Source organism: Lolium perenne, chromosome 1, assembly GCF_019359855.2.
Source record: "Lolium perenne isolate Kyuss_39 chromosome 1, Kyuss_2.0, whole genome shotgun sequence".
NCBI lineage: Eukaryota > Viridiplantae > Streptophyta > Magnoliopsida > Poales > Poaceae > Lolium > Lolium perenne.
The window spans coordinates 2,248,611-2,260,556 of record NC_067244.2 but is presented as its reverse complement, the minus strand read 5'-3'; the positions used below and the strand labels follow the sequence as shown (position 1 = coordinate 2,260,556).

General features: G+C 46.9%; 1 protein-coding gene across 1 annotated transcript; it reads right to left on the bottom strand.

The window, feature by feature from the left end:
• Positions 1-9,077: 9,077 nt before the first annotated feature.
• LOC127340953 (E3 ubiquitin-protein ligase RSL1) lies at positions 9,078-10,946 on the bottom strand. Its single transcript, XM_051366722.2, has 2 exons — positions 9,877-10,946; positions 9,078-9,768 (listed from the first exon to the last, which is right to left on the bottom strand). The coding sequence occupies exons 1-2, from the start codon at positions 10,803-10,805 to the stop codon at positions 9,696-9,698; spliced, it is 1,002 nt and encodes a 333-aa protein (XP_051222682.1). The 5' UTR covers positions 10,806-10,946; the 3' UTR covers positions 9,078-9,695.
• Between the last annotated feature and the right edge of the window lie 1,000 nt (positions 10,947-11,946).

Sequence of the window (11,946 nt, the reverse complement as noted above, 5' to 3'; positions counted from 1 at the left end):
CCGAGCAGGGATGGCGGCGTCGGTGAACCTGCAGAGGGAGACGTCCTGACTGTCCGCGATGCCGGCACGGGGACTAGGCCGAGCAGGGACAGTGGCACCGGCGAGCCTGCACAGGGAGGCGGTCTCACCGTCCGTGACGCCGGCAAGCCCCCACGGGCAGGAGGCCGAGTAGGGATGGCGGCGCCGGCGAGCCTGCACAGGGAGCCTCACCACGTTGTCCTCCCTCATCCAGATGTGATGATCTACGGCCGCCCGCCGTCCGTCATGGAGAGCTCGGCCGTCTGGCGGCGCGCTCGTGGTCGACCAGGTGGTGGCGCTAGGCACAGAGCCGACGAGAGGAGGGGGTGGTTGCAGGAGCTACGGCTACCTTACCGGCGGGAGAAGGAAGGCGCTAGAGAGGGAGCCTCACCGGTGGCTTGGGAGAGGCGGAGGTCAGGGAGCCTCACCGGTGGCCAGGGAGGGGTCGGTGAATTTTAGAGATAGGGAGAGAGCAAGGTTTTAAATAGCGGGCTATTTGGTTTAGCGGCAACCTTTTTCAGAAGCTACAAAACCTATAGCGGGCAATAACGGAAGCTAAACTATTTAGCGGTTTAACAAAAAATACTATAAAATCAATAAATAAGCTTGAAATTAGTAGGCCCATTGACCCATATTATTCCCACAGGGCCAAGGTAACTTCCATTTGGCCCAAGCGTAGCTCCACTTCACACCACCCCACCCATCCAATGAGAGCCACATGATTCATTCTAAAAAAACAGCAGAGCTGCACACTTCTTCCTCTACTCAACAAAGCACATCCAGATCTGATCCTCCCCTTTTGGCGCCCCCAGCCCATGGAGCCTACTCCCCGCTCCGACCTCTACACCCAACCTCTTCAATCTCACGCTCCATGGCCTCGGCTCTCAGTCCCCACCAACTTGCACCCCCGTTGGAGGAGCTCTAGATGCGGTGCAACACTCCAAGGCAAAGCGCTGTACAGAGCAGAATGGCTCTGTTCGCTCCTGGCGGTGCTCCAAAGGCTGCCAAGCGGGGAATGGTGAGATGCCCAAGGCACAACCAATAGCGGCGCTATAGCTCCTCTTGCGGCTATGCTGTTTAACATGCATTAGCGGTGCTTTAGCGGCCGTAGCGCCAATAGCGATAAAAACATGCTTATCTTAGGGGTAGGCTCATCCAGAAGCTATAGCGGCGCTGTAGCGCAGCTATAGCCAGCTATTATTTTTTTTCCTTTGGAGAGAGAGAGGTGGGGCCTGGAAAATTGCAAAAAGGTTTAGAACTGGATGCAGATTATTGTATGTCACCCCTAACCACTTACGCTGCGCCACGTCAGCCTGACAGTGGGGTCATCCTGTTAGAAACACCATCAAACCAGCTAAACTGAGTGATCAGTGTTTTTTTACGACAATTAGAGAGTGGACTGGTGGTTTTTTGCGAAAATTTTGAAAACTGCTGGTCTTTTAAAGCCCTAGCCCCAATTCTGGTGGGTTTTTGCAATTAACTCTAAGAAATAAGTTGACTCAATGCTCCGGGGTACACGCAATTGATCTACTAGGTCACCAAGACGATTAACGAAGTTATCGACTTAGACTCGGGGGCTACATGGGATAACAGTAAAGTACAGAATTAATAAAAGTTCAAGGATTACCTAGTACGAATCTGCAAGACGGTCCATAGCCACTTTCCTGTGGCTTATAAGCTCGCTGTTTGAGTAAACCTTTGGAGCTTGAGCTGGTGGTTGCAGAGGTTGGCCTCGGCTTGCAGAAGAGGTCGCTGGGTTTTCACCAGATACAGCTAGAGTGGCAATGATAGAACCGCCAGAAGAGCTGGTGTTCTGGGCATGAGACGCCCCCTGGTGACTTGAATCTGTTGGCTGCGATAGTGGAATCCCAGTGGAGACAATGGCTGTTGAATTGCTTTTCTCCGCAACAGGTTTAGGGGCCTTTTTTCACAGTTGCCGCGTCATCAGTTCCCGGGGCAGTTTTGCCGGCATTCCCTCGTCCAGTCACGTCTGCAGTCTCCTTGGTAGCCGCCTCAGTATTGACGGATGCAGACGGCTCTATCAGTGTTGCACTAATGTCCAGTTGAGGAATCAGCGGCACCACCATCATCTGACCTGCGGCAGAGGACGAAGCCGCAGCCTTAGAACCACCCGTAGTTCCAACCACAGGAGTTGATGGAGGTGGCACAGGCGATTGAGCCAGCTCTTCAGCGGCCAGCTTAGCAGCTCTTTGGGCAGATTTCTTTGTAAGAAAGGATTAGCGGCGAAAATCAGTAAAAAATCCATATGAATCGATAAGTAAAACACATTGAAGGATTACATGCAAGACGGCTTACTTCTTTATTTGCGGGAAGCCTGTAGTCTTTTGCTTCTCAGCAGCGACGGTTGAACATGTGCTGGTCATCTTCTGTCTTTTCTGCACCTTCGCAGGAGCAGGTTTTGGTGCTTCTGCAGATGCCTTCCTCTTGGATGAAGAGGCAGGCGGCAAGTTGGCGTCGGCCCCTTCACTATCATCGGGACAGTCCGTGACTGGTTTCCCTTGGTCAACATCAGCTGCAATGCTAGGTGAGCCGGAAGGAGCATCTGGCTCAGTGGCTTCATCATCATCAGATCCTACAGCCAATTCATCATTGGATAGCTCGGATAACTATTCGTCGTTTGGCAGCAAGGATATCAGAATTCTGAAGGCCTAAAGATACGAAAGGAATGTGTGAAATTGAGAACACGACTTAAAAGAATCAACTAAAGGAGGGAAAGGATGACTTACTTTGGGAGCCGGATCATCCTTGTAGTACGCCTCGCAACCAACCGGAAACACGTCGTCTTCGAACCGGTCATTCACCAATTTCTTCAAACGGTCAACATAAGTCGCATGAGGTAAGTCATGAGGCGAACTCCGAGTAATGTCGTTGACATCACCAGAGTACTCACAGATCATGTGAGCTGTGAGCATAATCCTGGAGTGGCCGGATCCTCATCTTCAACCATCATGTGGCCAAATCAAGGCCGTTCAGCCCTGAGTTTTTCAATTCGACGCCTCATTCGATCGACGTCTTGGAGGTCCCTGATTTCCAGAGAGGCGCCCCAACACAGCTTTGAGACCATGAGTAGTCGAATAAGCCGGGACGCCAACTCTCTCTCCCGGCCCAATTGGATGTCTGGTCTAAACCCTAAACCCTAAACCCCACAATCCACCACCTCCTCTGGTACCCTGCGGTCGAAACCGTACAGAGGATGTTGGGACGGAGGCGGCGTAGTGCGAGGTCGGCAGCGACTGGTACCCTGCGCTGGAGGCGTGCTTGCAGGGAGGCAGCGGCCGTCGATCCGGTGAGCCGGCGTGGTGCTGCGCGGAGGTGGGTGCGCGCTATGGCATCCAGCGGCGCGCCGCCTCTCCCCCGAGATGGAGCCGGATGGGGACGGCCACGGTCGTGGGCCAGAGGGGGTGCCGCAGGAGCGCGCACGGAGGAGGTCGGCGGCGACACCTCGTCCGGTGGAGGGGATTTTGCTGCTTGGATTTGGGTGTTCAGAAGATTCAGAGACAGCAACAACTGCCATCTGCAGGTATGATTATCCTACCGACCTCTCTTCTCCTCTTATCTTCCATACGCACTAACATTATTCCCTCTTTCTTGCTTGTATTTTTTCACGGGTGGAGGTGATTGTTTAAATTTTTTTATCATGTCTTAATGCCTTTCAATTCATTTTTCTGTTGGTTTTCTACGTCTTCCCTAAGGAACGGCTCTTTCTATTTGGTGGAACAGAAAGGGTGCAGGCAGGAAACACCTGATCATTGATGTTCAGCTTGATTACCACAACAACAGAGTTTATTCTTTGTGCAAAGTGTTGCGCATCACTATGCCTCCCTCCACATCAAGTACCAGACAACAAGGTACATCTCCACATTTCCTCTCTTGTATATATCTACATATTTATTTTTGTGCGGAAGCAAGACCAGTAGTTTATAGGCAGAGCACGGTGGGCGTTGGTGTATGCTTCTAGGTCCAAGGAATTTCAGAGGATAGAGTTTTAATTGGTTGTAACTGTTTGGAAAATTTCTTGCTGTTCCCCCATTGTCACATATTACTGATTATTGATGTGTGTGCTTTGTCAGGATTCAGGATGATGATAATGTTGTAGATGCCAACGATGAGGATTATTGATGTGTATATTGTGCCACATTCAAAATTATTTTCTGAACTGCATGTTGATAGATGGTACGTATTGTAGTAGCAAGTAAGTTGGTTGTGAAATTTACATTGACTTCTTGTGCTGATCTGATGTAGGTACTATTAGTCATTTACAATTTACTCCTATAAAATAGTGCTTAAAAGTAAATTAGTTTTGAGTTATCTACATTCTGTTATATGCTTTGTAAAATTGTAGGCCAATATACATATGCTTTTCTAGGTTTTCATGTTAGTAGGCTCTTAATTAGGCACTCCTCACTGTCTAATTTATCATATTTCTTTTAATTAATGATTTGTTCACATATTGCAGGTTCCTTGCAAGGGCAAAGGGTTGTTGGTTGTCAAGATTTGAGTGTGAGTGGTCACATGGTGCAAGAGGTTTGACTTAACTAGATTTTGTGTGTGGTGCTAGGGGCAAGGATTGGGGTGTGCTTTCAGCTACATGTTGGGATAGAGCAAGAACACTCCATGCATAATTGATGTGAGTCAACTTGTTGGTCTTTTAAATCCCGGTCCATCTAAGATTCATGTAAAAGTATTTGTCGAAGCTTAATACGCTTGTTTCCAATAATGGATGCAATAATGTTCTCTGTTTTCTTGTGGTAGGGTGCCTTTTGTTTTGCACATGCCAGCAAGTAGGATATCATGGTTAGTCGACCCTGTTTCATCCTAGGTGAGTGTTGTTTTATTTGGTGTTTACCCCTTAACACATTCTCATGATGATGGCGTTGAAGATGTTACTTGGCACCTGAAAGTTAAAAACTTATTTGGATCTGTTGGAGAGGACTGCAAGTTCATGACGTGGAACTTGCATACTAACAAACTAGGGTCTGTTCAGATTGAAGTAATAAGTACCAGTACCATGTTTAGCAATTTCAGTTTGTCATCGGTCATTTCAGCCAATGTTTTCTAAATCAAAATATATACTGGTCTTGACAACATGGCTACTTTTTAACTGATGTTACTGTTGGGTTCCTTTTCTTTAGCTGTTGGTGTGCCATGGTAATTGTCCTGAAAGAAAACTAACTAAATCTGCTGTGTTTTTAACACGATTTTGGTGTGTTTGAAATTATACCACTTACACTCATATTGCATTTTTTTCCCAGACTAAAAGAACATTCCTTCTATTCTCACCCAATTTATTATTTCATACATCACATGTTAAATGTATTCTTAGGGCAAAAGCAATGTGTATTAATGCTTTTGGTTGCTGCATAGACAAACCCGTCTCAATTATTGCTGTATCGCTTCTCTTGATATTCAGAATTAAGCATGCATTTTTATGTTCTTGATAATCCTATATAAAATGCTAAAACTGAGTTGATGTTAAACAAAAAAAAACTCGAATATGGATTATGGCAAATGAAACAACTCTATATCCTATATAACTTACCGTTTCCTTCAATCCCGGTCTAGAAATGAATATTATAGAAATGTTTTCAAATTTCCTTGGATGCTTTATTTAAATGCGCGACTGTTTGTATGTTGCAATTGATTTCTAGAATATCATTGATGGGACCCATCATATGGAAGTGATCTACAAATAGTTGGCAATACATATTTAAGATCTCAAAGTACAGCAATCATATTTCAAACATGTGTTTTCTCTTTTCAAATCGTAAGCATCGACATAGGATGGAAGGTAGAAACGAAGAATATAATACTTTTTTCTACTCTCTTGTATCAACTGACACACAAGAGTGTCTCACTAATTTTTAGTGTTTCTGTTTTGCCACCAGCAGTGGGAATGTTGATTAACTTTAGCATTGACATTTTTTGCACTGATTCAGGAAATATGCTACTCAACAAAAAAACAACAATTCCTTTTATACCAAGGATATAGCTTCGAGGTTTATTCTCTAGCATGTATTTGTAGATATATGGGTATCTTTTTCACACTTTGCGTTTAATAATGAACAATTATATTCTCCAGGTGATCACTAGCTTGCCGCCGCCTGAAGGACCTAACCTGAGCTTTCACACGCTTGATGAACAACTTGACATGTTAGGTAAAGTAGGTGTTTTCTGTACCTGATATTTGTCAGTTTCTTGCTGCTTCTTTCTTACTGCAATTTCTGTCTGGGCTACTTCAAACAGGTTTTGGACACATGGGATGACATGGTTGGTGTTGATCACTTGGAAGAGGATTCTGATGGCAAAACGAGACTGAAGGCTTGGCGGTCTGCTGGATAAATGAGGGCCTTTCCCGGAGAGGGTGGAATGGTCTACATGGAGTACAAGTGCTGCCTCGCTGTATTTCCATTTGATTTTTTCCCTCTGCGGGTAATTTCGTTGTAGTTTGTTTTCTGAATTCTTACCTGGGAGAGAAGGAGTGAAGGACCAAGCTCCTTGCCTCATAGGTACTGGCATGACTAATTTACTCTCTCAGTTTGTTCAGCTGCTTGCTTTCCCTCTCGGTAGCCATGTTGCCTATCGTTGGTTAATTGGATCAGGTGTGTTCATAACTGGTTTGAATCCGAATTGTGAAAACCGGTGACTACGGCACTACTTCATTTTGCTTCAATAGCTCCCGCTATACTGGTAGAGTTACTATAAAAAAAATACGAGCTTCTCGTTTTGCTTCAATAGCTCCCACCATACCGCTTGGATTAGTATGAAAAAATAAATTATGAGCTTCATGGGTTCAGGTGGAAGTAATGAAGGCCCCTATTTGGGATGTTAGTAGTGTCTGAAAATATGCTTGAGCTCCTACTTCTTATGTACTGTTTGAGCGGTAAACAATGTGGTCATGTTGACAATTGACCTTTTGTACTGTTTTAGCATCTGTTTGTGATGAAACTTCTCAGGCCATGCCCTCAGTCGACGATGATCTGATCTCCTGGTAGAAGGGCGCGGACCAGCGCCGCCTAAATTCAACCCCCTTGGACACTTACGCTTTTTATTCCGCCATGCAAAAAAATCACTTAGCGCTGGGCGCATATTGTTCCGTCGACATTAGAACTGAGACGGGGATTAAGGATGGTAATTGCCCATGCCCCAGATTTCCATCCCAGCGTCTACTTTTAAACGCCACATTGTAGATGTCCTAATAATAGCAGCGGATGGCGTGGATGGCCGCGACAACGTACTTGGTTAGCGGATTAGATGGGGTGAAGGGAATGGAGGGAGGTGTAGCAGATTAAGGCGGAGGGGTAGGGAGATAGGTTAAGAGGAAGAGACTGAGATCGTGGAAATTATTTACGTGGGGCAAACATCTTTACTATTAAATTGGAATAGGTGGCTGCGTGGTGTCATAAACAGGCCAAAAAGTTTTTTCAAGGCCAGTATGCCAAAGAGTATTTTTCCTTCTAAACCCAACGTGTGCCTTCCGGTTTCATCAGTTGCTAATTTTGTTCGTTCCATCCCAGTACTTGATCGCTAAAAAAACTGTCACACCCGGATACATATCCATGATACATATCCTGAACAAACCTGTACGATCGCAATACATGTTACATATCCTTGTCTTCGCAACAAAAAAAACATCGCATGATACATATCCAGAGTCCCAACGGAGAAGAAATTGGTAGCACATGTGTACGTAGAATTTATACATGGGTCAGATGCCTTATGTTCCACAAGTCAAGATTGAGATATGGTAAGTCCGGCCCTACACCAAATTCAACTTTATGAGGTTAGTTTGTTCAGGCCAGGTCGGCCGATGTAAATCGATTCCGACTTTGATCTTTGTTGTTGGAACTCACACATACTCCGACGTTTCCGCCGCCGCCGGCCTGGAGAAGGTTCGGGCTTCTCTAGAAAGCTACTCCGCGGTCGCCATGCCTAGACGAGGACGAGGATGGATTGGAGCCGTAGGCCATGTCCGACGCCACCGCCCCGGAGAAGTTGTAGCCTATGCGGATGGGCTGGAGCAGGAGACCCGGCGATCCGGCTGACCCGGCCGTGGACGCTGAAGAGTCTGGGGAGCTGGGGATCGACACAATCTTCCTGCTCGTCAATGGCGCCGATATGTATAGTTAAGAACCTGGAGTATTTTGTGTCTGGGCTCGTCAATGGCTGTATAGTTCTCTTTATTTCGCTTGTAGATGAGCTGAACTGACTGATTTGAGGGTGTGGCCGTGTAGAATCTAGATGAACATTATAGATTTCTTTTTCATGTGGGATGATGTGCAGATGCTAAATGACAACTTTCCTACCAGTTATCGTCAGTGAGCGATTAACTGTGACACATTGTTATCGTGCCGACAGGGGCGGAGGACCTTGTGTGGCAAGCTATGGCACCCGCCATACCTTGATCTCGGCGCGAGCACCTATATATTCCCTGTAGTGAGAGCTGTAGATATGCCATTAGCGCTGGTTTTAAGGTCGTTTGAACCCCTCTTCTCTAGCCATTTATTTTTTAGCATACACGTAAGATGTAAGCAAGCTACTTTTCTAAGATAAGTACCAACTTGAAGTCGTCGTTTGTTTATTAATTACTTCACGTTACAACCAGCATCCCACTTATTCTTATTAGAGTAATGATTGGTGGAATATTGCACCGAGGGCATGGTTTTCATGTGTCAGGATCATTTTATTCTCCTGTGGCTATTGTTACTTTGCTCATGATAACCTCATAAAGTTGAATTTGGTTTATATTTTAGCTATATTAATTAAACATAGTTTAAAACATGTTCTTTAAACAAAATTATATTTATCACCTAATTTTTTCCTATATATAATGGATTTCCATTGAGATTTCAGATAATTATTGGCCGGTAATTTTTAGAAACTACATAGTAGCTATGTCTTCCATAAATTCTCTAAGTCCTGGTATGTTTAGAGGAAACCGTCATAATTGTTTGTTGCTTTTTAATCGCTAGCCCATGTAAATTATTTTATACACGTGTGACAGGGAAAGAAAATAAAGAAACTGTATCAACGCACGGGCATTCAAATAGGTAGGTAGATCCACCCTCTTCGATCTCATGGACAAAACGAAGAAAGCAGCTTTTTTAAGGCCTAGCTAGCGCTTCCCTTGACAGACTTGACGAAAGCGCATCGATCCATCTTCTTCTCCTTCCACTAAACTGACAAACTGATCGATGGTGGCCGAGTGTTCCATGGCTGATCTCGTGGTCGTCAATGACGTGTTCTTGATAGCACTCTGCAACAGAAGAAATGAAGCCAGCACCGCCGGGCTCTTGGCGATACCAGACGAGGAGTACACCGCAGAACTCCAGCTCCAAGAAGTGATCATGTCGATCCTCCCGCTACTGGTTGATAGTTTTGCTCCTGCCGCCAACAATGACGTAGAACTCTTGCCAACATCCAAAATAGAAGCAAAATTCTATCATGAACTCACCTAATATAACAACATACGTATGACTCGTAGACTACAGTTCTTCACCTCTACATATATAAACCTTTGTACAATGATTAAACGATACTGATTATTACATTTACAGACCAAACGAACGGTCTATATATGTATAATTTGTGTGTGCATGCATATTCATTTTATATATATAGCTGCAGTGCTTCCGATCGTCCGCCGACATTTACCGATCTCACGCTGCGCCGCACGAGGAATGAGACGCCCCCCACTGCTCCCCACATCCATAGCAGAACTCGAAGCCACACCTGCGTTGCGTTCAGGTTAAACTTCACAACCATTTGATTAGATGGAAAGTAGTATATTTCGCAAAAAAAAAAAGATGGTAAGTAGTATATGGGAGGGACGTACACCACCTGCAAGTGATGTGCAAGCAACCGTCGGATTTCTGAACCAAGAACTTGCACTGGGGGCACCTCTTCCACTTCTCCCCCATGGCCATCTCCATCACTACCAAGTCCTCCTTCCCCCTGTCCCCCACCGCCAGCTGCTCGTACTCGGCGCAGCCAACACCGGCGTGCCACGTCACGCCGCACCGCGCACAGAAGAGCCTCTTGCAGCTCGGACACTCCGACTCCACGACATCGCCACCGACGTCGTCCACCATCATCGCTGAGCAGTCCTTGAAGGGGCAGTACACCTTGTTGGCCCCGCGCACCATGGACTCGCACATCACGGCGCACCACGCCTCGAAGGCCTCAACGGGGAGCATGCACCGGCAGAGCTCGGGGTCAAGGATGCTGCCGCAGCCATCCTCAGGGCACCTAACGTCGGCGATCCTGTCCTGGATCTTGACTCGGATGTAACCCGCGAGGCAGGAGGCGCAGAAGGTGTGCCCGCAGCCGCTGCTGGCGCTGTGCGCGTCCGATGGTGGCACGGCGTCCATGCAGATCTTGCAGAAGAGGAACGTCGCGGGGATGGACGGCCCAACTGACAAGGGCAAGGACTCAAGTAGAGTCGCCACCATTGCGTGGTCGTGGTCGTCGGTGGCTGGGGCAAGCGGTGGTGGGATCAGCGAGGCAGAGGAGGAGCACTCGCCCGCGGCGACAGTGGCCTCATAGATGGTGGCGTCAGGACGAGCACACCTACCACGAAGTAGCGCAAGCGCAGCGGCCGCCATGGCGGAAGACATGATCACTTCTTGGAGCTGGAGCTCCGCGGCGTACTCCTCGTCGGGTAACGCCAACAGCCCGGCGGCGTCGGCTTCGTTTCTTCCGTTGCAAAGTGCTATCAAGTACAGGTCGTCGACCACGACGAGATCGGCGATGGAAGACTCGGCCGCCATCGATCAGTTTGTCAGCTTAGTGGGAGGAGAAGAAGATGGATCAATGTGCTAGCTTTCGTCAAGTCTGTCCTGGGAAGCGCTAGCTAGGCCTTCAACAAAGTTGCTTTCTTTCGTTCTGTCCATGAGATCGAAGAGGATGGATCTACCTATATATATAATGCAAAATTGTACTGTAGGACCCAAGCTCTACCCGGGGGTGAGGCAAGGCCGTAAGAAAGATGCTGTATTTGGAAAAAGAAAGAGCTAAGGTGCCGTCGTCTTTCCATGATTCTTTCTTCGGGGCGAAGCATAATGCTTGACTTTTGCTCGATCGGCTTGTGATATTCATGGATCCTTCCATACTGAATGAACGTAGCGAGGAAAAGAGGATTAAATATTTGTTGAGTTAGTGCGCGACTTGACCTGCAACCGAAAGCTGATGCGCACAAGGTTGGCACCCTGCTTTACATTTTTACAGTATCTTTTCTCTTTAACATTACTAGCATGGCCGGTCATAGTGCAACGATATCGGCCGATGTTTATCTTTACTGTTAAAAGGGGAGGTGGCTGTGAATGACGGGTGCTGTCATACACCGCTCCCCTCTCCTCTCCTCTCACAAGTTTTGTGCCGAAACAAAAAGCATCAAAAATCAAAAGAGGTCACATGTTCGCAAAAACTAAAAGCAACAAGTTTAGGAATAACAATTACAAGACGCAAGTTCATCGATCGTTCGAAGTAAGATCACAAAAACCGATAACATTGTCATTTCTGGTTCGGTCTCAGCGGGAAGGGACGGACGCCCACCAGCGTGTTGAATGGCCTCTCGTCACGATGCATCTGTAAGCGGGTTTCTATATCAACATTAGTTGGAGGTGCGGGGCCGTAGTAGAACATCCCACCCTTAGTGCAGACATCCTTGTGGATTATTGTGGCAATCATCTCCTGGATGCAATAGAAATCACTTTGGAGATCTGCATCACAGGCGTTCGCCAAGTCCGTGCCCCATTTTTGGAGACTAGATGGCAACAAGAGCTGACGTTGATCCCGTACGAACTCCTGCATGTGATGGATGGCGTAGAAGGCCTCCCTCACACTGTCTGCCGGCTGCTTGACACAGGGAAAATCCGTTTTGTGGTTGCATAGGAGGGCGCCTCACCTTCT